The sequence below is a fragment of the Oncorhynchus keta genome, chromosome 15 (assembly GCF_023373465.1).
Source record: "Oncorhynchus keta strain PuntledgeMale-10-30-2019 chromosome 15, Oket_V2, whole genome shotgun sequence".
Classification (NCBI taxonomy): domain Eukaryota; kingdom Metazoa; phylum Chordata; class Actinopteri; order Salmoniformes; family Salmonidae; genus Oncorhynchus; species Oncorhynchus keta.
In genome coordinates, this window is record NC_068435.1 from 39,748,571 (window position 1) to 39,776,228 (window position 27,658).

General features: G+C 43.8%; 2 protein-coding genes across 6 annotated transcripts in view; both read right to left on the bottom strand.

The window, feature by feature from the left end:
* Window positions 1-7,739, bottom strand: part of yeats2 (YEATS domain containing 2) — a 60,191-nt gene extending 52,452 nt beyond the window's left edge. For 2 of the 4 annotated variants that reach the window (XM_052464012.1, XM_035788585.2), the window contains exons 1-6: window positions 7,419-7,739; window positions 6,487-6,592; window positions 6,242-6,339; window positions 2,389-2,481; window positions 2,060-2,293; window positions 1,648-1,781 (exon numbers count right to left, since the gene is read on the bottom strand). In XM_052464012.1, the coding sequence (XP_052319972.1) occupies window positions 1,648-1,781; window positions 2,060-2,293; window positions 2,389-2,481; window positions 6,242-6,339; window positions 6,487-6,586 (659 nt within the window). In that variant the 5' untranslated portion in view covers window positions 6,587-6,592; window positions 7,419-7,739. The remainder of the gene's footprint in view (window positions 1-1,647; window positions 1,782-2,059; window positions 2,294-2,388; window positions 2,482-6,241; window positions 6,340-6,486; window positions 6,593-7,418) is intronic. The other 2 variants (XM_035788586.2, XM_035788584.2) reach the window with 2 other exon arrangements.
* A 4,488-nt stretch (window positions 7,740-12,227) lies between these two features.
* LOC118395244 (kelch-like protein 24) overlaps window positions 12,228-27,658 on the bottom strand; it is a 67,069-nt gene continuing 51,638 nt past the window's right edge. For both annotated transcript variants that reach the window (XM_052464014.1, XM_052464013.1), the window contains 2 exons: window positions 16,735-16,923; window positions 12,228-16,129 (listed from right to left, as the gene is read on the bottom strand). In XM_052464014.1, coding sequence (XP_052319974.1) covers window positions 15,926-16,129; window positions 16,735-16,923 — 393 coding nt within the window. In that variant the 3' untranslated portion in view covers window positions 12,228-15,925. The remainder of the gene's footprint in view (window positions 16,130-16,734; window positions 16,924-27,658) is intronic.

Below are 27,658 nucleotides of genomic sequence, written 5' to 3' on the forward strand. Positions count from 1 at the left end.
CACTCACTCACTCACTCACTCACACATCCTCTTCCTCTCTCACACACACACCACTCTCTCATTCCCTCTCACACACAATGCTCCCAAAAGTTAAGCACCAAACAGAATTTAAGGAACAGAAAAATATTTGTTAAATGTAGCTTATAATTACATTGACACGGCATATATATGCATCCTACCTTTGAAGCATCTCCTTGAGTTGGCTATATATCCCTTTTCAGCTTTTCCTGTGCCATCCAAATGTGTGCATAGCCAATTGGTACCATGTTGTTAGCTAGCTAGCCAGGTAACATGACTAAACAAGGTTGTTTGCAATCGAACCAAAAGGGCTGGTTAGGGGTGCGACCCGCTAAATAACATTAAAAAGTGGAGATGTTTAAAGCAGCTGAGTAGACTAAGGGCTGGTTAGGGGATGTGGATGGCTGCAGCTAATTAACATTAAAACTGGGTTTATAAAATTATATAAAATGCTGCGCTAAATAACATTAAAAATTGGCGGTAGAAAGGGGAGACGGTAGCTCCGCTGGTTAGAAACGTATGGTTTTCAGTGATGTAAAGGTCATGGCCGTCACTGTTTTTCCTCTATGGCATTCTGCCGAGTCCGACTGGCTTGTTCCTACGGGATACAGTAAAAGGTACGTGTCCACCTCCCTCCTGCTGCGAGCCGCTCCAATAATAAAACACATGTAACAACAGAAAACGCTGTCTGTACACCGCAGTGTGTCATCACGGCTAATTAACATTAAAACTGATGGAGATGTGCAGAAAGAACAGACTGAGAGAAGCAGCTGAGTAGACTAAGGGCTGGTTAGGGGATGTGGATGGCTGCTCACGGCTAATTAACATTAAAACTGATGGAGATGTGCAGAAAGAACAGACTGAGAGAAGCAGCTGAGTAGACTAAGGGCTGGTTAGGGGATGTGGATGGCTGCTCACGGCTAATTAACATTAAAACTGATGGAGATGTGCAGAAAGAACAGACTGAGAGAAGCAGCTGAGTAGACTAAGGGCTGGTTAGGGGATGTGGATGGCTGCTCACAGCTAAATAACATTAAAACTGATGGAGATGTACAGAAAGAACAGACTGAGAGAAGCAGCTGAGTAGACTAAGGGCTGGTTAGGGGATGTGGATGGCTGCTCACAGCTGTCACACCTGATATTGGATGAAGCACTCATTCTGATATGAAATATCTGACATCACGCTCTACACTGGTATTTGTAGACCCCGTAGGGATGCATTCTGTGCTCAGTCATGAATGTGGATATCAGAAAGATACACCATTATATTTAGTGATGACACGGGAGAAAATCTGTCTCTCTGATTGGTCAATGGGCGATACAGTCTTGGGTCTGCGCACTTTTCTACGGATCTACACGATTCATGTGGATGACCTATTTAGACATCCAAACGGAAAATGTTGCCTAAAAGTGATGAGTTTGCAACCCTGCAACTGTATAACAAGGGATTGCAACACACTACTGTTGTTCATGTCTTCCTGTATCTGTCACAAAGGACTAGAAACATTGTGAAATGATTTAGAAAGTTCACTGTGTCAACAAAAAAGAATGGGACCACTGCCTTGAAAAGCTCTCAGATTCTACTGAGTAAAAAAAGTGACACACTCATTGATAACGTCATTCACGTACTTGGAGACATTTCCCACCACGATGGTCTTCTTTATGTAGAGCCTGGAAGCCTCATCTCCTGTAGTGTGGTAGGTCACCCTCTGCTCCCCCCCGTCTGACGACAGCACACCTGACGACGGGATGCCAAACGTGTCCTACAACAAAGGAGAGTCATAGTATTAATGTTAGAGGTTGTATCAGAAGCCTTTTACCTCTGCAGTAATAACCATGAGGGTCATCATATGACTGCCTTCCCAAGGGTGCGTCTCAATAATCTACAGTGCTCCCTCTCTTCAGCTCCTTTGCCTCATCTGCATAGGTCTGAAAAGACAGGATGGGTGAATGCAATTTGCTTATAGGGTTTTCAGATCAGTACAGATGAAGGAAAGGAGACGGGGAGAGGAAGCCACTTCAGACTCCAGAGTCCACTCACCTTCCCTGTGTTGCGGCCCGGCCTGCGCTCCTGCCTGCCCCTGTCCTCTCTCCAGGCCCCCTCCCCGTCCCTATCCGGCCCCTCACCCTGTTGGGACAGGGACTCAGACTCCGAGGGCCCCAGGGAGTGGGCGTCCGAGCCCTGGTTGAGAGGGGAGGAGGAGCGGGAGGGTGACTCCAGGAAACGCTTGATGGCCGGGTGGTTCAGCACCGCCGGGTCGCTCTTGGATGCCTGCTGGTAAACGTAGGAAAGGAGAGGAAGTTGTAGGATTTATAGTTGTTGAATACAAAGTAGGTACAAATAAGACATTAGACGTAAAACAACCTTACCTCTTGGAGCTTGGGCACCCCAGCGTTGGCATAGTAATTGGCCACGATACAGGCTCTGAGCTTGTCCATCATTCGCCTGGCCTCATTCAGACGCTGTAACAGACAAATGAACAGCAACACTGAAACTTTCTCCTGCAGTATAAATGTTTAATTAACCTTTCTCCTACAGTTTAAACATGTAAGTAGCCAAGCGGCTAAGGAGTTGGAAATGTAGCCGAAAGGTGGCCGGTTTGATTCCTAGGCCGGGCCTTGGAAAAAGGGTGGAATTGATCTGGCAAATGGATGGCTGCTGCCCTTGAGCAAGGCCCTTAACCGCACAACCTGCTCTCCATCCAGGGGCGCTGCACTGCAGCTTGACCATGCGCTCATCTCAACTGTATGTGTGATGCTTGCTGTCTGAGGGTGTTAAGAACGGAGAAGACACATTTCCATTGTTCTCTGTAACATATAGACAATAAAGTAGTATTGTATTAGAGCTGGGAGATATGGACAAAAATTTGTATCGCAATAAATGTAACTATTTGGACAGTTACTACTTTGCATTAGCGGCAGGGGTCTAGACAATTGTTTTCCAGTGCCAAGTAAGACAACTGAGATGGTAGCCTTTGACTCAAAAGGTACATATCCAGGAAAAACATGATTGATATTTGGATGTGCAACCTGTCTAAACAGGATCCAAAATGATCCAACTTATTTCTGGCTCTGCGGAGATGAATTGTCCGACATCTTTGTGCATATTGACCTAGGCTACACCTATTATTCACCACCTGAGGAAGTGGGAACTCTTTAGATAGGTTGATTACTCGAAATATGATCTTGTTGCTAGATAGCCATGTAAGCTAATTGAGTCATCTATCAATAAATACAATGTCTGACAAAAACTTTCAAGCACTGGGCCTAACTGGTGTAGGCCTATTATTGACAAATGGCATGCTCTGCTCAGCTCCGCGGGCGTATCAACACCATGCTACATAGCCTACTCAGGTAGTAAAGGGGTACCATGTAGGGTTGGCCGATATTACAATAACATTGTCTATCGACAATGATTGACAGCCATCGTCGATGGTGACGACACTGTGATGTGATCGTTACTCATTGTGTATTATTTTCTAGATGTTTCTCTCTGCATTGTTGAGAATGGCCCGTGAGTGAGCATTTCACTGTTAGGCTACCTGTTGTTTACAAAGAAAATGTGGATTTGAACTTGACTGAGTGTCATAGCGCACAAGTGACATTGTGAGTAATTTGCATATTCCTAACAAAATGTGGAAAAAGTGAAGGGGTCTGAATACTTCCCAAGTGCACCGTATACCCTTAATCCTCCCCCAAAAAATACACTCCTCTCTTCACCATACTGAGCAGCACCCGAACCAAACCCTTACCCTACATCTTACCCTAAACCGGGATGGTATCCTAACCCCATACCGGGTTCATATCCAAATCCCAACCCTCCCCATACACTAACACAACACACTCGTTCCCCTCTTTGAGCCCACCCCTCTCTTTATTCATGTATTGTTTAGTCATGTTTAGTTTTGACTCCTATTTTGTTTTTTCTTTCTCATTTCGAAAATTGTAAAGTGACTTTGGGTCCTTGAAAAGTACTATATAAGTCCAATGTATTATTATTACCATAATTATTATTATTATATATCACTATGTTTTAAGGGTACATAATCACGATAGGACAAAGGTTGACATCGTCCAACCCTAGTACCATGAACTCAATATTAACAGGTGAGAAATACAGTTGAAGTCAGAAGTTTACATACACTTAGGTTGGAGTCATTAAAACTCGTTTTTCAACCACTCCACAAATGTTTTGTTAACAAACTATAGTTTTGGCAAGTCGGTAAGGACATCTACTTTGTGCAAGACACAAGTAATTTTTCCAACAATTGTTTACAGACAGATTATTTCACTTATAATTCACTGTATCACAATACCAGTGGGTCAGAAGTTTACATACACTAAGTTGACTGTGCCTTTAAACAGCTTGGAAAATTCCAGAAAATGATTTCATGGCTTCAGAAGCTTCTGATAATTGACATCAATTGACATCATTTGAGTCAATTGGAAGTGTACCTGTGGATGTATTTCAAGGCCTACCTTCAACCTCAGTGCCTCTTTGCTTGACATCATGGGAAAATCAAAAGAAATTAGCCAAGACCTCAGAAAACAAATGGTAGACCTCCACAAGTCTGGTTCATCCTTGGGAGCAATTTCCAAACGCCTAAAGGTACCACGTTCATTTGTACAAACAATAGTACGCAAGTATAAACACCATGGGACCACACAGCTGTCATTCCGCTCAGGAAGGAGACGTGTTCTGTCTCCTAGAGATGAACGTACTTTGGTGCGAAACGTGCAAATCAATCCCAAAACAACAGCAAAGGACCTTGTGAAGATGCTGGAGGAAACAGGTACAAAAGTATCTATATCCACAGTAAAACGACTCCTATATCGACATAACCTGAATGGCTGCTCAGCAAGGAAGAAGCCACTGCTCCAAAACCGCCATAAAAAAGCCAGACTACAGTTTGCAACTGCACATGGGGACAAAGATAGTACTTTTTGGAGAAATGTCCTCTGGTCTGATGAAACAAAAATAGAACTGTTTGACCATAATGTCCATTGTTATGTTTGGAGGAAAAAGGGGGAGGCTTGCAAGCCGAAGAACACCATCCCAACCGTGAAGAACGGGGTGGCAGCATCATGTTGTGGGGGTGCTTTGCTGCAGGAGGGACTGGTGCACTTCACAAAATAGATGGCATCATGAGAGCGGAAAATTATGTTATGGAAGTTAAAGCTTGGTCACAAATGGGTCTTCCAAATGGACAATGACCCCAAGCATACTTCCAAAATTGCTTAAGGACAACAAAGTCAAGGCATTGGAGTGGCCATCACAAAGCCCTGACCTCAATCCCATAGAAAATTTGTGGGCAGAACTGAAAGAGCGTGTGCGAGCAAGGAGGCCTACAAACCTGACTCAGTGACATCAGCTCTGTCAGGAGGAATGTGCCAAAATTCACCCAACTTATTGTGGGAAGCTTGTGGAAGGCTACCCGAAACATTTGACCCAAGTTAAATCAATTAAAGGAAATGCTACCAAATACTAATTGAGTGTATGTGAACTTCTGACCCACTGGAAATGTGATTAAATAAATAAAAGCTGAAATAAATCATTCTCTCTCCTATTATTCTGACATTTCACATTCTTAAAATAAAGTGGTGATCCTAACTGACCTAAGATAGGGAACGTTTACTAGGATTAAATGTCCGGAATTGTGAAAAACTGAGTTTAAATGTATTTGGCTCAGGTGTATGTAAACTTCCGACTTCAACTGTACATGATATACTCACAGAAAGCTGTGCCTCTACTCTCTCTAACTAGAACAGTAGTTGCCTTGAAAAATGTATTTTTCCCAATGCATCTCTCTCTCTGTGCGCACAGTGGGGAGAGGAAGTGAGAGTGGCTTGCTCACACAGCAGCCAAAACAGGGACAGGCAGATCATTTCATAGCAGGAATCAACATAATGCATAGGCTATTAATGTTGACCAAATTATGGTTGTGGAACAATCTACAGGAACGTTGGACAACAAAATCACCGTAAATTACTGAGCAAAATGCTTTGGTAAGTGAAGGTGATTTCGATGTCAGTAATTTTTGGTTTATCATCCCAGCTCTATATTGTACATTGTAATTACACACAATTAAAGGTAATAAACATGAAAACAGAGTGTTTGTCTTTGCATGCATTTAAGGTGTTCGTACTTTTGTACCCTCATGGTTCTGATATGATTCATGTATGGTGACATGATACTCATTCAGTAGATGAGGTTAACAGTTACCTGTCCGATCACTTCGATCTCATGTTCTTTGTTCTTCATCTCCAAAGAGAACTGGTCTTTGATAATGGCCTCAATCTTCTGCACCGTAGCTTCCCTCGCTGGCAAGTTTCAAAAAAGTATGAAAACGCAGACAGAGTGAGCTAGGTCACATGTTAGCATCATCCTAAAGATACTGTGAACAAGTTCACAAGTACAGGAAGGCTTTAATAGTACAATAGCATGGGTTGTAGAACTTCCAGTCTTACCATTTTGTTCCACTACTTTGTGTCGCTTGTTCTCCTGAACCTGTGAGATGTCTTCATAGTCTGGGTCCTTGTCTTCAATCTTCCTCTTGATGCCTGACATGATTGACTGAGAGATAGAGATAGACAACGGCAATGTGTAAATTCAACCGCTGTGCTCTGGTAACCATGCCCCTGTTGCTTGATCTATGATATATGCTAGATATATTTATCACTAACTAAAATGGAGAAGATGCTGGCAGTAAGCTTTTTTATCTTGTAGCAACAACAATTGAGTTCTCAATATTATTCCAGGTAATCAAATAACAACCTAGCTTGTTATAAGTTTATTACATTTCCCTACATGGTATTTGTGCAGTTCACAAACAATAATGTATGAAATCACTGCACCTGCTAGCCTAGCATGTTAGCTAGCATAATATGTCAAAAGGGGAATAAGTGCTAACAGAAAATAAAAAACATTGCCCGTTTCCAACACCAAACCCCACAAAACATGGCATTCTATTGAATGGTTATATATTTTAACCTTTGCTAAATTATATGTACAGTGGCTAGCTAGATGTTAATGTAGCATATATCTAGATAGTTAGCTAACTAACTAGCTAGCCAGCCATCTAACTGGAGATCTATGCAAAAATGTAGCATTAAGCATAGCTATGTAGGTGCTAAATGCTAGCTAGCATAACATGGAGCAAGTCGGATTACTCTGCTACTCGACCCTGATGTCTAGAAAGGCCTTTGAACTACAGTAACGACGTTATTAGCGAGCAGCTAGCTAGCATTGTTTCGTGGTACACCGGTGATTTGTGAAAACACTTTGCTACCAAACTTGACAATGCAGTCATCTATGGTACATTTACCCATTACGATAACATTATATTGGAATAGTTTACCCACTCTCACAACATAGCCCAATGGTCGACAGTTTACCCTACCTCACGCTCGTGGTGCAGGAACTGGGAGGCGTGCTGGAGAAAGTTGCTAGCAGGCTAACTAGCTAGCTGAACGTGTGTTGTGATTCTGTTTGCAAGCAAGCCGATACGCCCGCTTCTGTAGTTTAATAATTACTTTTCTGCGGACGTTGCTATATAAAGTGAGTTTTCATTCAAAGCTAGCTATCTATGTTTGTTAATGTTTTGCTTGGTTTGTAGAGTCTCGAGCTAGCCCCATGGCATTCGCCTGCAAACAGATGGGCCTTGCGATTCCTGCGATGAACCAGAGGGGGGCACTAGAAAACAGAATCATAATCCAGACTGCACTGAATACAGTGACCTGCTTCACACTGTACAGTATCCTTATAATAATTTAACTTCAAACTGAAGAAATAGGAAAATAATGTAACTAATGTCATAAAACACATCACACACAATCAAGAAGTTATTGAAAAATCTTTACTTTTCTTGTTGGTCCTTTGCTCTCCCTCAAAAGGCGCAATCAGTTTTACCCACTTCAAATAGTTTGTTAACACACTATACAGTGGCCAAGGGTTTCTAATGTCAAGACCATATCCTACTTGATTTATTTGTTTATCAAATAGAAAAAAATCTGGCTTGTTCCACATCTGTTTGGTACAGTAACCCTAACAATATTGTATAAATATGCCCTGAAACAGTGCATGTGGGTGAGATGAGATGTGAGAAGAATCGCAAACCGGTGCCAAATGTCTGCATCACAGACTGAATTTATTAGATCACGCAGTCAGGTTTAATTGTAAAGATGTCATAGATACAAATTGATCTTCATAAACCTTTGAGACACTGTTTTTTAAAAATGTCTGAGGTTTTGATGTAATGCCTCAACATTAGAATACAAATAAAAGGAATTGAATCCTGGGCAATAGTGGTATGCTTATTTTAAATAATAATAATCTGTAATCCCAACATGTTTCAAACTGCCACTAATTGTCCTTGTTCCCAATAACTCCAAGGTAACCTGCCTAAATGACTATCTGTGATCTGTAATTATGAAATGCTTCGAAAGGCTCGTCATGGCTCACATCAACACCATCATCCCAGACACCCTGGACCCACTCCAATTCACACACTGCCCCAACAGATCCACAGCCAACCACCAGACTGCCAGCACAACAGATGGTTCCCCATGAGAGTAAACATGCGTTAAGTGAAACATCATCTTGGTTTAGCAACATATGCGTTCACATGTGTAGCCTATGTGAAATTGCCAAGAACAAACCAGAAACCCATGAATAAAGTATGAAGCCACAATAAACATTTTCCAACGTAGTGGAATTATTCTCCAGAATATTGGTGTGTTTAGCATCCTTGTTGTTGTTTAGTTGTTTTCAGATGTACAGTGCATTTGGAAAGTATTCAGACCCCTTCGGCTTTTCCACATTTTGTTACGTTACAGCCTTATTCTAAAATGGATTAAATGGTTAGTTTTTTTCTCTCATCAATCTACAAGCAATGCCCCATAAATAAAAAGCAAAAACAGTTGTTGTTTTTTAATTATAAAAAATAAAACACTGAAATATCACATTTACATAAATATTCAGACCCTTTACTCAGTACTTTGTTGAAGCACCTTTGTCAGCGATTACAGCCTTGAGTCTTCTTGGTTATGACGCTTCAAGCTTGGCACACCTGTATTTGGGGAGTTTCTCCATTCTTCTCTTCAGACCCTCTCAAGCTCTGTCCTGTTGGATGGGGAGCGTTGCTGCATAGCTATTTTCAGGTCTCCCCAGAGATGTTCGATCAGGTTCAAGTACGGGCTCTGGCTGGGCCACTCAAGGACATACAGAGACTTGTCCCGAAGCCACTCCTGCATTGTCTTGGCTGTGTGCTTAGGGTCATTGTCCGGTTGGAAGGTGAACCTTCGCCCCAGTCTGAGGTCCTGAGCGCTCTGGAGTAGGTTTTCATCATGAATCTCTCTGTACTTTGCTAATTTAATCTTTCCCCGATCCTGACTAGTCTCCCAGTCCCTGAAAAACACCCGCACAGCATGATGCTGCCACCCCCATGCTTCACCGTAGGGATGGTGCTAGGTTTCCTCCAGATGTGGAGGTTGGCATTCAGGCCAAAGAGTTCAATCTTGGTTTCATCAGACCAGAGATTCTTGTTTCTCATGGTCTGAGAGTCCTTTAGGTGCCTTTTGGCAAACTCAAAGTGGGCTGCCTTTTACTGACGATTGGCTTCCGTCTGGCCCCTCTAGCATAAAGGCCTGGTTGGTGGAGTGCTGCATAGATGGTTATCCTGGAAGGTTCTCCTATCTTCACAGAGGAACTATGGAGCGCTGTAAGGGTGACCATCAGGTTCTCCCCAGATCTGTGCATCAACAGAATCCTGTCTCGAAGCTCTACAGACAATTATTTTGACCTCATGGATTGGTTTTTGCTCGGACATGCACTGTCAACTTATGGAGACAGATGTGTGCCTTTCCAAATCATGTCCAATCAATTGAATTTGGAGGCGAAAGAAACACACACCTGTTATGGTGAGGTGCTGGCTAGTGGAGTAGAATACTTGAAAAAGATAAGGAGAGACGCACACTCTAGAAGCTCAGACGCAATAATTTAACAATCTCTAACCAACGTTTCGACAGACAAGCTGTCTATACTCTGATGAAGACAGCTTGTCTGTCAAAACGTTGGTTATTAGGTTATTCAATTATTGCATCTGAGCTCCTAGAGTGTGCAGCTCTCTTTTTATTTTTCAATCAATTCACTTTACCACAGGTGGTCTCCAGTCAAGTTGTAGAAACACCAAGACGATCAATGGAAACAGGATGCACCTGAGCTCAATTTCGAATATCATAGGAAAGGGTCTGAATACTTATGTAAATAACATTTCTGTTTTTATTTGTAATACATTTGCACAGGTTTCTAAAAACCTGTTTTCGCTCTGTCATTATGGGGTAATGTGTGTAGATTGATGAGTAAAAACAATTATTTATTCCATTTTAGAATAAGGCTGTTGTCACACCCTGATCTGTTTCGCCTGTTTTAGTGATTGTCTCCACCCCCCTCCAGGTATTGCCCATCTTCTCCATTATCCGCTGAGCATTTATACCTGTGTTCTCTGTTTATCTGTTGCCAGTTTGTTTTGTTTCGTCAAGCCTACCAGTGTTTTTCCCTCTGTTCCTGTCTCTCGATTGTTCCTGTTTTCCCTGTTTTTCTGCCTGCCCTGAGCCTGAGCCTGCCTGCCGTCCTCTACCTGTACCCCACCTATCTGGATCACTGACCTCTGCCTACCCTGAGTCTGCCTGCCGTCCTGTACCTTTAACCCACCTGTCTGGATTACTGACCTCTGCCTACCCTGAGCCTGCCTGCCGTCCTCTACCTTTAACCCACCTGTCTGGATTACTGACCTCTGCCTACCCTGAGCCTGCCTGCCGTCCTCTACCTATAACCCACCTGTCTGGATTACTGTCCCCTGCCTACCCTGAGTCTGCCTGCCGTCCTCTACCTTTAACCCACCTGTCTGGATTACTGTCCCCTGCCTACCTTGAGCCTGCCTGCCGTCCTCTACCTTTAACCCACCTGTCTGGATTACTGACCTCTGCCTACCCTGAGCCTGCCTGCCGTCCTCTACCTTTAACCCACCTGTCTGGATTACTGTCCCCTGCCTACCCTGAGTCTGCCTGCCGTCCTCTACCTTTAACCCACCTGTCTGGATTACTGTCCCCTGCCTACCTGCCGTCCTCTACCTTTAACCCACCTGTCTGGATTACTGTCCCCTGCCTACCCTGAGTCTGCCTGCCGTCCTCTACCTTTAACCCACCTGTCTGGATTACTATCCCCTGCCTACCCTGAGCCTGCCTGCCGTCCTCTACCTTTAACCCACCTGTCTGGATTACTGTCCACTGCCTACCCTGAGCCTGCCTGCCGTCCTCTACCTTTAACCCACCTGTCTGGATTACTGTCCACTGCCTACCCTGAGTCTGCCTGCCGTCCTCTACCTTTAACCCACCTGTCTGGATTACTGTCCCCTGCCTACCCTTGACCTGTCGGATTAATAAACTGTTGTTAGTTCGACGTTCCTGCATCTGGGACTTACCTGAAACATGATAGCAGTAACGTAACACAATGTGTAAAGAGTCAAGCAGTCTGAATGCTTCCCAAATGCACTGTAATTTGCTGTCATAATGTGATTGAAATGTGATAAGGCATTTCCGTGTAACTTCTCTCCGAGGCAACTTCCCTTAGATGATTGACAGGTAAACACCACTGTAATAGCCTGTATAGTGTTTAATACTAGTGTAATTCCTCTGCTCCAGTCTGTAGGTAAGTGGGGGTGGTAGTCAGGCAGGTAAATATCTTTACATTATTCTGATCACTGTGCTTATAAGACAGCATAGTTTCACACTTCCAACATGTATGGCTTGTTTTATCTACTACATTTGCACTGTACCATAGTATTGCTGCCACTGATGTTTTTTAAACTATGGTATGTTATACAGTGGGGCAAAAAAGTATCTAGTCAGCCACCAATTGTGCAAGTTCTCCCACTTAAAAAGATGAGAGAGGTCTGTAATTTTCATCATAGGTACACTTCAACTATGACAGACAAAATGAGAAAATAAATCCAGCAAATCACATTGTAGGATTTTTTAATGAATTTATTTGCATATTATGGTGGAAAACAAGTATTTGGTCACCTACAAACAAGCAAGATTTCTGGCTCTCACAGACCTGTAACTTCTTCTGCACAATTGGTGGCTGACTAGATACTTTTTTGCCCCAATGTATTGTATTGCAATATGCCATATAAGAACTGCACACCACGTTCAGTATAGAGAATAACTTTATTGATGCTTCATTTACACAAGCCAGCAATTACAGTCCGACATACTATAGCTCAGACAGTCCACGCTAATTTTCAGAAGAAACAGAAGAACCAAGGCGAAAGAGAGATTTGAATATCACTTCATACATACTTTAATTTAATGCTGTTTTCTTAATATCAGAAAGACAGATTTTAATCCAATATTGTCTTATTCCAGGCACAAAGGATTGCATTCTCTAGGTGGAACTAGCCCTCATCTTGTACACAAGTACTGTAGGCTATACAAATTCATCAATCCATAGCTCAAATTCAGGGTTCCCATGAAAGCAAGTTCAAAACATCACCTTAGGGATTTGATCTGGGCCAAATGACTAACTCTGCATTTACATCCTTCAATCACTTCTCCCCTTGAGAGTCATCCAATATAGAGCAATAACGTAGTGCATGTTCCTCTACCCCCCTCCCCCTCTTTCTCTCCCTGTGTTGATCTTGATCTGACATATTATAGTTGTGCTATTTGTGGGGACCCACAGCAATAGCAGGCAGACCAGTACGAGGCGCTGACAGGCTCCATTCACCCCACTCACATACGTCACATGAAAGCAAATAGCATTTACTGATACAGTAATAACAGGTAATAAAAAAAAATCATATTTACATTGTGATATAATAGTAAAAGTGCACAATTGGGGCTCTCGGATACAAAAAAAACAGCAAAAAGACACAAACCACATGCAAACAAGGATGACAGAACATTTGAATAAAAATGTGACAAAGAGAAGGTCTCAACGTCACCGTATCACAGCAATACATCAATTCACAGCGATTCGTCTCTTATTCTAACGACACAAAAGTAAAAGGCGACTTTTACTGACCAGAATCAAGACTTACAATTACCACCATCACACCTGCCATCACATCCTATGAGTTAATACACAGGTGTCAGCTCGGTAAAGCCAACGGCACACACACCTGGAGGTTTCCATGGTTACCCCGAGCTACATTGTGTACATGAGCTATACATTGTATGAGTATACAGGTGAGAGGTGCCATTGTCTATGTATGGCACAGAGTTCTATAGAATTTGCATATATGAGGCAAGGCCACTGGGTAAGCAGCACAATAGTAAACAGACTGTTATGATATAAAGCTATAACTGGTTTACATATAATAAAAATCACCCAATATACCACTCACTTATAACAGTCTTTGAGATTTCATCTACTAAGGCATCTGATATCTAGTGCTGTTTCACACGCGACATAAGCGGCCGCTATTGGGCCCCGAACCCATGGCAAAATGTGTAGAACTGCATGAAATTTGTTTTAATAATGCAACATTTGCTCTCTGCAAACCAAATCTCGCTTTGGGCCCCCAAAATGCTAGAAAACAGCCCTGCTGATATTGACTAAATCACCCACACACCCAACATCCAAACCAGCTATCTAAACTCTATGTAGCAACAAGCACAAGGTATAAGATCAGCACACATATCCAAAGTCAAAAAGACAAATATAATTTAATAAATTGAACAATAACAAAAAAAATCAGTGTGTGTGTGTGTGTGTGTGTGTGTGTATAGCAAAGATTCAAGGGAATTATGATGAAAGTGTCAGTGATAAGAGGTAGGATATGAGGAGAGGAAAGAGATGATATGGAAAGAGTAAGTAAGGGAACCTCTAACAGGAAAAGGAAATGGGAGTCAGCGGAATCAGAGTTCAGACCACAGCAGGAGGTAGCTTCCTAAAATGAATGTCGTTTGAAATTAGTGGCAATGAGACAAAAGAAGACAATGAAAATAAGACGTTTCGTTCTATTTGGACATGGACTCTGTTTTTGGATAAGCATAGGCCAGCTTCTTTTGTTTTATACCAAACAATCACTGCTTAACGACATATAAAATTGAAGTCATGGAACCACATTCCTACCCTCTGGCATCCAGGTGCTTGATACATTCCATGATACTGTTCCAATTTCCATGATACTATCAAGTGGTTACGAAGAAAGAGGAGGCCATTTTAAGATGGTTGGAATGGATATTGCCTTTTAAAACTGGGTTCTAAGAATTACTGTACCACCCCTTGTCAATCAGTGGCAGATTCCTATGGATTTCTCTCAAGTCTGAATCAAAGCTTTCCTGTTCACTATCACAATTCACTATCTGTCAGTACTTGTCCACCTGAACACCTGAAGATTAAGGAGATAATCTCTAAAAGCAACACTTTGTTTCATCCACTATCACGACTCCCTATCTGTCCATCAAAGATTGTGCTCTTTGATGTGCAGATAGAGACTATCTCTGGTTCTTAGGAAGAGGAGATGAGGAGCTGCTACTGGCACAAGAATGCATGTGGCCTACTCACTGCTGCTAGGCATGTCTAGGGCTGTTACAGTGACCATATTACCGCTGTACCGCCGTTCACAAGTCATGACCGCAGTCAAATTACACGTGACTGTTTAGTCACGGTAACTAGGCTTCTCCAAAACTGCGCTCTGATGCTGCTGGTGGTCATTAGTAGCCTACCAAACTTGCTAACTGCCTGGTACTCAGCACTCTATTGTCCCTATAATCACTCGAACATCAATGCAAATGTGATTGGAAAATCAAATCAAACACTTCATGAGAGACCATGAGCTCACGTTGTGCAAAATTTCTATAGGCTATGCAATTGTGTGAGAAAACAGAGTGATGGCTTCTACTAAAAAGAGGAGGCTCCCATCAGTTTTCTATAGACTAGGCCTACTATATTTATTTCTCAACCTTCCTAATATTAAGCACAATGCTTATATTTACAACAGGAGTACAGCCTACCTGGCAGGCATGAAAATTAACCAGGGGAAAAGAGTCATCCATTCGCTATTTAAGTGCCTAGATGACACATATTTTTTCCCCCTTTACAACCGGTGTGGAGAATAACTGACATACATAGGCTGCTTGTGAGTTCCAAGTTTGGGGAAGATAATGAAGCATTACAATTATAATCACATTTGCGGTCACTTTTGAGAATGGTGGTTTCTTCATATCGTGTTTCTTTAGACCTGTCTAAAATAAATTATGGATTAATTGTGAAGGTGTAGGCCATATTAAATGGATTTATTAAGACTTTTAAAAAAAATGTATATATTCCAAAGGTCTGCATCAGTGGCTTGTAGGCTATGAGTGGAAGCCAGGAGATGCTAAATGTGTTTATGTTAATTAACGGTTAATTACCATGACACCGGCAGTTATTTGCTTGAAAATCACCGACCGACAAAATGTCAACCCTGGCGCATGTCTGCCTGCTCTGATCTGATCCTGCCACGGGCTCCATGAAGGCTCTATCTAAACACAGACATAGTGGTGTCTGGAGGCATACCAGCCAGTCTATGGTTTGGTTTTCCATTGAACAACCACCCTAACAAAGTCAACTGGCAGGCATAGATGGATCTGGAGTAGCATAGCAGGAATACCACAATACCGGCACCAGAGTGTTGCTTCATGGGACAATAAGGAAACAAGTTCAACTGAAACTGGGGCTGTGGTCTGAATTTCTAAATTAGTTGCTTCTTGAGAGGGAAATAAAAGGGTTGACAGTGTGTGCATGTCTATCTGCACCCTTTTTAGAGAGCGCGTGTCTGAAGAATCTTTTTGTGTGAGTGAATGTCTTTTAAAGCATGTTTATGTACAAGCCTGTGTGTTTGTGTGTGTGTTTGTGGGGTCAGGGCCGGTGGTGGAACTTCTCGTTGTAACGATGGATGGTGACACAGCCGTGGTAAGAGATGGGGCGAGGCATGGCCGCTACGCCGGTGATGATGCCCGTTGCCGGGTCGTAACACAGGATGGAGTCAGAGGCCTCGCCGTTCTCACCCCGCCCACCCAGGATGAAGATCTTCCCATTACACACCGACATTCCACAGCTCTCCTGGAGAGAGACAGAGAGAGAGAGAGAGAGAGAGAGAGAGAGAGAGAGAGAGAGAGAGAGACAGAGAGAGAGAGAGAGAGAGAGAGAGAGAGAGAGAGAGAGAGAGAGACAGAGAGAGAGAGAGAGAGAGAGAGACAGAGAGAGAGAGAGAGAGAGAGAGAGAGAGAGAGAGAGAGAGAGAGAGAGAGAGAGAGAGAGAGAGAGAGAGAGAGAGAGAGAGAGAGAGAGAGAGAGACAGAGAGAGAGAGACAGAGAGAGAGAGAGACAGAGAGAGAGAGACAGAGAGAGAGAGAGACAGAGAGAGAGAGAGAGAGAGAGAGAGAGAGAGAGAGAGAGAGAGGGGGGAGAGCAAGAGACAGAGAGCGAGAGAGAGCGAGAGAGAGCGAGAGAGTCAGCGAAATATGCCTAACCACGGTTGACTTATTGGGGGCTTGACAAAACAAAAACAACTTATTTTTGTGAAATCAAAAAGCTCCAGTCAGGATGTAAGGTCAACATTGTATTTGTTTTCATAGACCATTGTTAAGTGCAAAACCTCATAGCAGCTCTGAAGTCGAAATGAAACAGAATTTCCAGTGTCTCTGTGCCATAAATGAAATCCTTACCTGTTTGCTGAAGGTGTGCACCACGTGCATCCAGTAGTCCTCCGCAGGGTCGTAGCAGAAGATAGACTTGGTTAGACCACCTGACACATAGATCAGGTTGTTCAGGGAGACCGCCGTGATGCAGCGCTTAGCGATGGGAATGCTTGTCCTTAGCGCCCAGGTGTCTGCCTCTGGATCATAGCACTGGACCTAGAGAGATCACGTGGATTGAGTGATTAATGATTGATTGATTATTTTTGGTTTGAAAAAGTGTGGTATGAAATATAGTTTTGAAAGGATAATTGGACTCAGAACATAATGCCTGAAAACCTTATGAAGTACAACATTTACTGTCTTGGTGAAACACTAAAAAACAGATTTATACACTGCTCTTTCCCTGACAGACTGACCAGGTGATCCCTTATTGATGTCACCTGTTTTATACACTTCAATCAGTGTAGATGAAGGGGAGGAGACAGGTTAAAGAAGGATTTTTAAGTCTTGAGAGAATTGAGACATGGATTGTTTATGTGTGCCATTCAGAGGGTGAATGGGCAAGACAAAAGTGCCTTTGAAAGGGATATGGTAATAGGTGCCTTTGAACGGGGTATGGTAATAGGTGCCTTTGAACAGGGTATGGTAATAGGTGCCTTTGAACGGGGTATGGTAATAGGTGCCTTTGAACGTGGTATGGTAATAGGTGCCTTTGAACAGGGTATGGTAATAGGTGCCTTTGAACGGGGTATGGTAATAGGTGCCTTTGAACGGGGTATGGTAATAGGTGCCTTTGAACAGGGTATGGTAATAGGTGCCTTTGAACGGGGTATGGTAATAGGTGCCTTTGAACGGGGTATGGTAATAGGTGCCTTTGAACAGGGTATGGTAATAGGTGCCTTTGAACGGGGTATGGTAATAGGTGCCTTTGAACAGGGTATGGTAATAGGTGCCTTTGAACGGGGTATGGTAATAGGTGCCTTTGAACGGGGTATGGTAATAGGTGCCTTTGAACAGGGTATGGTGATAGGTGCCTTTGAACGGGGTATGGTAATAGGTGCCTTTGAACGGGGTATGGTAATAGGTTCCTTTGAACGGGGTATGGTAATAGGTTCCTTTGAACGGGGTATGGTAATAAGGTGCCTTTGAACGGGGTATGGTAATAGGTGCCTTTGAACGGAGTATGGTAATAGGTGCCTTTGAACGGGGTATGGTAATAGGTGCCATGCGCACCGCTTTGAGTGTGTCACTGCTGGGTTTTTCATCAAGAATGGTCATTATACCCTGATGAAGACAGCTTGTCTGTCGAAACGTTGTTTATTCAATTATTGCATCTGAGCTCCTAGAGTGTGCGGCTCTCCTTTCCCTTTTTCATGTATATCAAGAACGGTCAACAACCCAAAGGGCATCCAGACAATTTGACACAACTGTGAGAAGCATTGGAGTCAACATGGGCCAGCATATCCCTGTGGAACGCTTTCGACACCTTGTAGTTCATGCAGACAAATTGAGGCTGTTCTGAGGGCAAAAGGGGGGTGCAACTCAATATTAGGAAGGTGTTCCAAATGTTTTCTACACTCAGTGTAAATCCCTGGGTTAATTTAAATGCTATAAAAATAAAGAGAGTCGCACACACTATATATAAACTACCTGTCATTTATTGGGTAAATCACCAACGTTTCGGCATCACTGTGCCTTCTTGATGAGTGCGCGACTCTCTTTATTGTTATAGCTTATAGTTTATTCGCTGTTAGTCAGCACCTCAACATAAAATAATTTTCTCTGGGTGTGCGCCAGCTCATGTTTTTTATTTGACTTAAATGCTGAAATGCATTTGTCCCTTCCCTTTTTCACACCTGGTAGTTTGGTGGATGGGACTACCAGCTCTCTGTAACCTAGAGGGCAACCAGTGGGTCCATCTCCTCTATACCATGTTTCCTGTAGCATGGCAATGTCTGGATTTCTAATTTCTTTGGAGAAGTCCAAGTTCCTGCTCTTTAGGCCAAAGGCAGATGACCTCAGGCCAGGATGAGATGGTGAAGGCTTTGTGTTCCAAAAAGTTTCCAATGTTGTTAGTCGTATGGCTTGACCTCAGACCAGTAACTGTGAGCAGAGCCTGCTGAGCAGCTGGTACATGCCATTGGCTTGGGCTAGTGTACGCATGGGGGTTGGGACTGTATGCCTACTCACGGCCTGGGCTTATGTGTGACTTTCATGTTGAGGCCCTCTTTGCGGGTGTGGGGGGCATGGGGTGGGCAGGAAGGGCATAGGTCTGATCTGAGGGAGCCTATAAGGGGTTTGGGCGTGGTTGGTTTGGGGGGGGGGGGGGGTTGATTGGTTGGGGTGGGGGTGTGGCTGGTGGTGCTGTGGTTCCGCTGGTCTGGGCAGGGTGTCTGTTGATCCGTTGCTTCTGTGTGAAGTGTTGGGGCTGCGGTTGATGGGTGATGTCCTTTAGGGTCTTGGCGAAGGTGGGCACTGCTGCCTATAGGTGAACCTGGTTATAAAGGCTGTTCTAGTCCAGGGTGGAGTGGTGGGCACTGCTGCCTATAGGTGAACCTGGTCATAAAGGCTGTTCAAGTCCAGGGTGGAGTGGTGGGCACTGCTGCCTATAGGTGAACCTGGTCATAAAGGCTGTTCAAGTCCAGGGTGGAGTGGTGGGCACTGCTGCCTATAGGTGAACCTGGTCATAAAGGCTGTTCAAGTCCAGGGTGGAGTGGTGGGCACTGCTGCCTATAGGTGGACCTGGTCATAGAGGCTGTTCTCGTCCAGGGTGGAGTGGTGGGCACTGCTGCCTATAGGTGGACCTGGTCCTAAAGGCTGTTCAAGTCCAGGGTGGAGTGGTGGGCACTGCTGCCTATAGGTGGACCTGGTCATAGAGGCTGTTCTCGTCCAGGGTGGAGTGGTGGGCACTGCTGCCTATAGGTGGACCTGGTCCTAAAGGCTATTCAAGTCCAGGGTGGAGTGGTGGGCATGCTGCCTATAGGGGGACCCGGTTATAAAGGCTGTTCTAGTCCAGGGTGGACCTGGTCCTAAAGGCTGTTCTAGTCCAGGGTGGAGTGGTGGGCACTGTTGCCTATAGGTGGACCTGGTCCTAAAGGCTGTTCAAGTCCAGGGTGGAGTGGTGGGCACTGCTGCCTATAGGTGTACCTGGTTATAAAGGCTGTTCTAGTCCAGGGTGGAGTGGTGGGCACTGCTGCCTATAGGTGGATCTGGTCATAGAGGCTGTTCTAGTCCAGGGTGGAGTGGTGGGCCAGGTAAACATTTGGTTTTGAGGCACAGTCACAGGCAATACTTGTGTTTACCTGCTGTATGGTATCAGGGTGGAAGTCTTTTCGTGGTAGCAGGGTGGAGATAACCACTTGTCCATAGGGGAACGCAGAATACGCTTTTTCAATCACTTCCTTGAGTGCTGTGGCCACCCTTTCCTGCTATGCTCTCAGGTCATTTGTTGCCTGTGTATATTATTATGTGGCTGAGTGACCCTAGGTTGTCCCCACACAGAAGGTCTAGGGTGTGCTGGGTGTTTGGACACCAGAGTTTAGTGACAGTGTGTTTGGGAAAAAGTTCATTTTCTTGTATATATTTCCCGTTTGAGTACAAAAGGAGTACAATCTGTGACTTGTGTATGTCTTCAGTGGGTGTGGGGGTGTTGTCAGGAGGGCTATCAGGGGGGCTGACAGACCAGTGGGATCCCCTGGGCTTGGGGTTCTTCATTTGTCTGTCCGACCAGCTCCCTAATGAGATGTTCTCTGGCCTTCATCTCTCATGGTCACAAACTGAGCAGGTGCTAAAACACTTGGCTCCTACGCTCCTACACGGACCTCCATAGAGACAGAGAGGTGAAGAGGTGACTGTAAAATAGACAAGGTGACAAAGAAAACTAGAAAATGACACATAGGGGAATAGGAAGGGCCTCAGAAAACATGACCCCATTTGCCCCATGTGGGTATTCAGATTGGAAAGGTGGGCACAGGCTAGCCCACACCAAGCCCATACCAGCCCAAGATGGGTTAGTCCACAACAATTCAGCCCAACATGGGCTAGCCTACACGCTTCCTAAAACAGGCTAGGCCACCCCTGACCAACACAGGCAAGCACACACCATAGCAAAACAGGCCAGCCCATACCAAGCCCAACAGGGACTAGCCCACACCAAGCCCAACAGGGACTAGCCCACATCAAGCCCAACACAGGCTAGCCCACACCAAGCCCAACACAGGCTAACCCACACCAAGCCCAACACAGGCTAGCCCACACCAAGACCAACAGGGACTAGCCCACACCAAGCCCAACACAGGCTAGCTCACACCAAGACCAACAGGGACTAGCCCACACCAAGCCCAACACAGGCTAGCCCACACCAAGCCCAACACAGGCTATCCCACACCAAGACCAACAGGGACTAGCCCACACCAAGCCCAACACAGGCTAGCCCACACCAAGCCCAGCTGGAAGGGGGCTCATTAGAATATTTGGGTTTGCATACAGTTCGTTTTGTGCAACCGTCACTTAGAGTGTCATTCCAGTTCAAGTCTTGTGTGATGTAAAAAAAAAAAAAAAAAGTTTTAATCTTGTACACTACCAATGATGAAGTCTTTAAACATACTTAAATAAGTGCATTTGACATATGAGAAATTCAACAGTTTTTCTTTGTAGGCTCAGCCCTGAACTATGTGCTGTCTGTCACCTCTGGCCCCATCTCAAATGGCCCAACAAAATACTTGTAGGGGCTAGTCAGCCCTGCCCCTGCAGAGGGGCCAAAATGTCTTTCTGTTACAGTATCAAGCGGACTGATTATTGGAATATGTAATACTACTGCAGCCATGTTTGGTATCTATCTAAAACTTGTCCGACGAGGAGAACATTGATGCCATCTACTGTATATGGATGCATGATCTCTGTGACACTGTATTCAAGGACATCTTTTATCCTCTCAGAAATGCTCTATAGTACCCGGCCCACCACCTCAGGTCATCACACATAGATGTGACTTTCATCACATTAACCGGAGTGTCTTATTACGGGTCAAATGTGATGTATACAGTGTACAGTGCCTTCAGAATGTATTCACACCATTTTACTTTTTCCACATTTTGTTACGTTAGAGCTTTATTCTAACTTTTAAAAAAATTAAATCCTCAGCAATCTACACACAATATCCCATAACGACAAAGTGAAAACAGGTTTTTAGACATTTTTGCAAATGTATTAAAGAACAAAAACAGAAATACCTTACATACATACAGTACCAGTCAAAAGTTTGGACACACCGACAGGGTCACCAGGAAAGCACCATCATACCACCTCCTCCATGCTTCACGGTGGGAACCACACATGTGGAAATCATCCATTCACCTACCCTGCGTCTCACAGACCCGGCGGTTTCAACCAAAAATCGCAAGCAAGTCTCTTCTTATTATTTGTGTCCTTTAGTTGTGGTTTCTTTGCAGCAATTCGATCATGAAGGCCTGATTCACGCAGTTTCCTCTGAACGGTTGATGTTGAGATGTGTCTGTTACTTGAACTCTGTGAAGCATTTATTTGGTCTGTAATTTCTGAGGCTGGTACAATAACTCTAAATGAACTTATCCTCTGCAGTAGAGATAACCCTGGGTCTTCGTTTCCTGTGGCAGTCCTCATGAGAGCCAGTTTCATCATCGCGCTTGATGGTTTTTGCGACTGCAGTTGAGGAAACTTTCAAAGTTCTTAAACTTTTCTGGAATGACTGACCATGTTTTAAAGTAATGGTGGATTGTCGTTTTTCTTTTCTTATTTGAGCTGTTCTCGCCATAATATGGACATGGTCTTTTACCAAATAGGGCTATCTTCTGTATACCACCTCTACCTTGTCACAACACAACTGACTGGCTCAAACGCAATAAGGAAAGAAATTCCACAAATTAACTTCTATTAATTTTAACAAGACACACCTGTTAATTGAAATGCATTCCAGGTGACTACCTGTTATTTCATAGTTCTGATGTCTTCACTATTATTCAACAATGTAGAAAATAGTTTAAAAAATAAAGAAAAACCCTTGAATGAGTAGGTGTGTCCAAACATTTGACTGGTACTGTAAGTATTCAGACCATTTCCTATGAGACTCGAAATTGAGCTCAGGTGCATCCTGTTTCCATTGATAAGGATGATCAATGGAAACAGGATGCACCTGAGCTCAATTTCAAAATGTTTCTTCAACTTGATTGGAGTCCACCTGTGGTAAATTAAATTGATTGGACATGATTTAAAAAGACACACACCAGTCTATATAAAGGTCCCACAGTTGACAGTGCATGTCATTGCAAATACCAAGCCATGAGGTTGAAGGAATTGTCCATGGAGGATAGTGTCGAGGCACAGATCTGGGGAAGGGTACCAAAAAATTCTGCAGCATTGAAGGTCCTCAAGAACACAGTGGCAAAACTGAGCAATCAGGGGGGGAAGGGCCTTGGTCAGAGAGGTGACCAAGATCCCAATGGTCACTCTGACAGAGCTCCAAAGTTTCTCTGTGGAGATGGGAGAAGCTTCCAGAAGGGCAACCACCTCTGCAGCACTCCACCAAATGCCTTCATGGTACAGTGGCCAGATGGAAGCCACTCCTCAGTAAAAGGCACATGACAGCCCGCTTGGAGTTTGCCAAAAGGCACCTAAAGGACTCTCAGACCATGAGAAACAAGATCCTCTGGTCTGAAAAAAAAACAAGATTGATTTCTTTGGCCTGAGTGCCAAGCATCATGTCTGGAGGAAACCATCCCTACGGTGAAGCATGGGGGTGGCAGCATTATGCTGTGGGGATGTTTTTAAGTCAAGGAGTCTGAATACTTTCCGAATGCACTGTATATGATAAATATCACCCAAATACACTTTTGTAAATACATATGTAGGATAGTAACAACTTGGTTGTATTTCTGATACAATGTATCATGTTCCTTATATAACTTTAAGGCTTGAAAACTATGCAATTTATGCATTGAACTAAATTGTAATGAATAAATTATATAAATAAATACATTCATATTAAATAGAAAAAGAGCATAGGCCAAATGTGGGCAGCCTACATGGGGCCAATATTTTGGTCCGCATTGGGCCAATGTGGGTATGTTTGCTGGGAAAAGCTTTGTTCAGGCAAAGTGAGGGCTGTCTTCACCTAATATGGGCTGCCAACACTGGGCCACACTGGGCCACACTCAATCCCTACGTGGAGTCGATGAAAAAAGGCGCATTGGCCCAATATTGGCAGCCTACATGGGCCAACATTTTAGCATGCCCTCGGGCCAACATTGTGCCAATGTGGACATGTTTGCTGGGAATACACAGGATAATGAGATATAAAGCTAAAAATTAGAACCCAGCCCAAGTGTGATCCCTGTGCTACCTGAGACAGATGCAGAGACAGAGACACTGCAGCCTTTGTTGTCTGTGTCTGTGTGCATGTACCAGACACCATCAGTGGTTCAAAAAAGAGAATAGAGAAACCCTACAGCCACTCTAATTCCAGGAGATATGATTGTCCTAGATTTTGAAACCCTCCAGCCACCTAACCAACAAAGGCTGTCTGCAGTCTCCATAGGGAGTGTTCCTTACAGTAGATGAACACAGCATCCTGCATGTCTGTGGAAAGCCCTGTCTGCTCTCTGTAAATGTGATATACAGTTAAAGTGTATGTTCAAGACTACTGTCTAATTTAACAGCATCTCAAACCACACTATTCTGTATTGACTAACTTCTAAGGCTCTAATTTTTTATCCTCTGGCAAATGCCTGCCAGCAATACTTTCAGTCTTTGTGTGTCCTCAAACTTAAAGCTTCTCCTTTAAATAACGCCCCACACATTTCTAATAGTATAGGCTAAAATGGGGAATATTCAAGACATAATATCACTAATATTGTTTCATCTAACTTCACTGTATTCTGTGCTCAATCAACATCGTCAAAACAAAGGAGATGATCGGGGACTTGAGGAAACAGCAGAGGAAGCACTCCACTATCCACATCGATGGGACAGCAGTGAAGAAGGTGGAACGTTTTATGTTCCTGGGCGTACACATCACAGACAAACTGAAATGGTCCACCCACACAGACAGTGTGGTGAAGAAGGCGCAACAGTGCCTTTTCAACCTCAGGAGGCTGAAGAAATTTGACTTGTCACCCAAAACCCTGACAAACTTCTACAGATGCACAATCGAGAGCATCCTGTTGGGCTGTATCACCGCCTGGTACGGCAACTGCAACGCCCACAACCGTAAGGCTCTCCAGACGGTAGTGAGGTCTGCACAACGCATCACCAGGGGCAAACTACCTGCCCTCCATGACACCTCCAGCACCCAATGTCACAGGAAGGCCAAAAAGATCATCAAGGACAACAACCACCAGAGCCACTGCCTGTTCACGCCGCTATCATCCAGAAGGCGAGGTCAGTACAGGTGCATCAAAGCTGGGACCGAGAGACTGAAAAACAGCTTCTATCTTAAGGCCACCAGACTGCTTAACAGCAATCACTAACTCAGACAGGCTGCTGCCTACATGGAGACCCAATCACTGGCCACTTTAATAAATGGATTACTAGTCACTTTAAACAATGCCAATGTAAATTATTCCACTTTAATAACATTTACATATCTTATATTACTCAAATGTACAGTTGAAGTCGGAAGCTTACATACACCTAAGCCAAATACATTTAAACTCAGTATTTCACAATTCTGGATTTTTAATCCTAGTAAACATTCCCTGTCTTAGGTCACTTAGGATCACCACTTCATATTAAGAATGTGAAATGTCAGAATAATATTAGAGAGAATGATTTATTTCAGCTTTTATTATTTTCATCACATTCCCAGTGGGTCAGAAGTTTACATACACTCAATTAGTATTTGGTAGCATCGCCTTTAAATTGTTTAACTTGGGTCAAACATTTTGGGTAGCCTTCCACAAGCTTCCCACAATACGTTGGGTGAATTTTGGCCCATTCCTCCTGACAGAGCTGGTGTAACTGAGTCAGGTTTGTAGGCCTCCTTGCTCGCACACGCCTTTTCAGTTCTGCCCACAAATGTTCTATGGGATTGAGGTCAGGGCTTTGTGGTGGCCATTCCAATAGCTTGACTTTGTTGTCCATAATCCATTTTTCCACAACTTTGGAAGTATGCTTGGGGTCATTGTCCATTTGGAAGACCCATTTGCAACCAAGCTTTATCTTCCTGACTGATGTCTTGAGATGTTGCTTCAATATATCCACAAAATGTAACATTTTCCTACCTCATGATGCCATATATTTGTGAAGTGCACCAGTCCCTCCTGCAGCAAAGCACCCTCACAACATGATGCTGCCACCCCCGTGCTTCACGGTTTGGATGGTGTTCTTCGACTGGCAAGCCTACCCCAAACATAACGATGGTCATTATGGCCAAACAGTTCTATTTTTGTTTCATCAGACCAGAGGACATTTCTCCAAAAAGTATGATCGTTGTCCCTATGTGCCGTTGCAAACCGTAGTCTGTCTTTTTTTATGCCGGTTTTGGAGCAGTGGCTTCTTCCTTGCTGAGTGGCCATTCAGGTTATGTCGATATAGGACTCGTTTTACTGTGGATATAGATACTTTTGTACCTGTTTCCTCCAGCATTTTCACAAGGTCCTTTGCTGTTGTTCTGGGATTGATTTGCACTTTTCGCATCAAATACGTTAATCTCTAGGAGACCGAACACGTCTCCGTCCTGAGCGGTATGACAGCTGCGTAGTCCCATGGTGTTTATACTTGCGTACTATTGTTTGTACAGATGAACGTGGTACCTTCAGGCATTTGGAGATTGCTCCCAATGATGAACTAGACTTGTGGAGGTCTACCATTTTCTTCTGAGGTCTTGGCTGATTTCTTTTGATTTTCCCATGATGTCAAGCAAAGGTACAAAGGTACACCTCCAATTGACTCTAATGATGTCATTAGCCTATCAGAAGCTTCTAAAGCCATGACATTTTCTGGAATTTTCCAAGCTGTTTAAAGTCAACTTAGTGTATGTAACTTCTGACTCACTGGAATTGTGATACAGTGAATTATAAGTGAAATAATCTGTCTCTGTAAACAATTGTTGAAAACATTTATTGTGTCATGCACAAAGTAGATGTCCTAACTGACTTGCCAAAAACTTGCCAAAAATTTGTGGAGTGGTTGAAAAACAAGTTTTAATGACTCCAACCTTAGTGTATGCAAACTTCCGACTTCAACTTTATATACTGTATTTTACACCATCTATTGCACCTTGCCTATGCAGCTTGGCCATCGCTCATCCATATACTTACATGTACATATTCTCATTCACCCCTTTAAATGTGTGTGTATTAGTTAGTTGTTGGGGAATTTTTAGATTACTTGTTAGATATTACTGCACTGTCGGAACTAGAATAACAAGCATCTCTGCTAACCATGTGTATGTGACCAACAAAAATTTTATTAGATTTGATCCATAATGACCACCACTGTAGTCTTGGCCCTTCACTAGTCCTCCCTCCAACTATAGGTAGGTGTGGTGATATACCATGCCTAGTCCTCCGTCCTCCCTCCAACTATAGGTAGGTGTGGTGATATACCTTGCCTAGTCCTCCATCCTCCCTCCAGCTATAGGGCCATTCCCTAGTCCTCCGTCCTCCCTCCAACTATGGGGAGGTGTGGTGATATACCTTGCCTAGTCCTCCATCCTCCCTCCAGCTATAGGGCCATTCCCTAGTCCTCCGTCCTCCCTCCAACTATAGGTAGGTGTGGTGATATACCATGCCTAGTCCTCCGTCCTCCCTCCAACTATAGGTAGGTGTGGTGATATACCTTGCCTGGTCCTCCATCCTCCCTCCAGCTATAGGGCCATTCCCTAGTCCTCCGTCCTCCCTCCAACTATAGGTAGGTGTGGTGATATACCTTGCCTAGTCCTCCATCCTCCCTCCAGCTATAGGGCCATTCCCTAGTC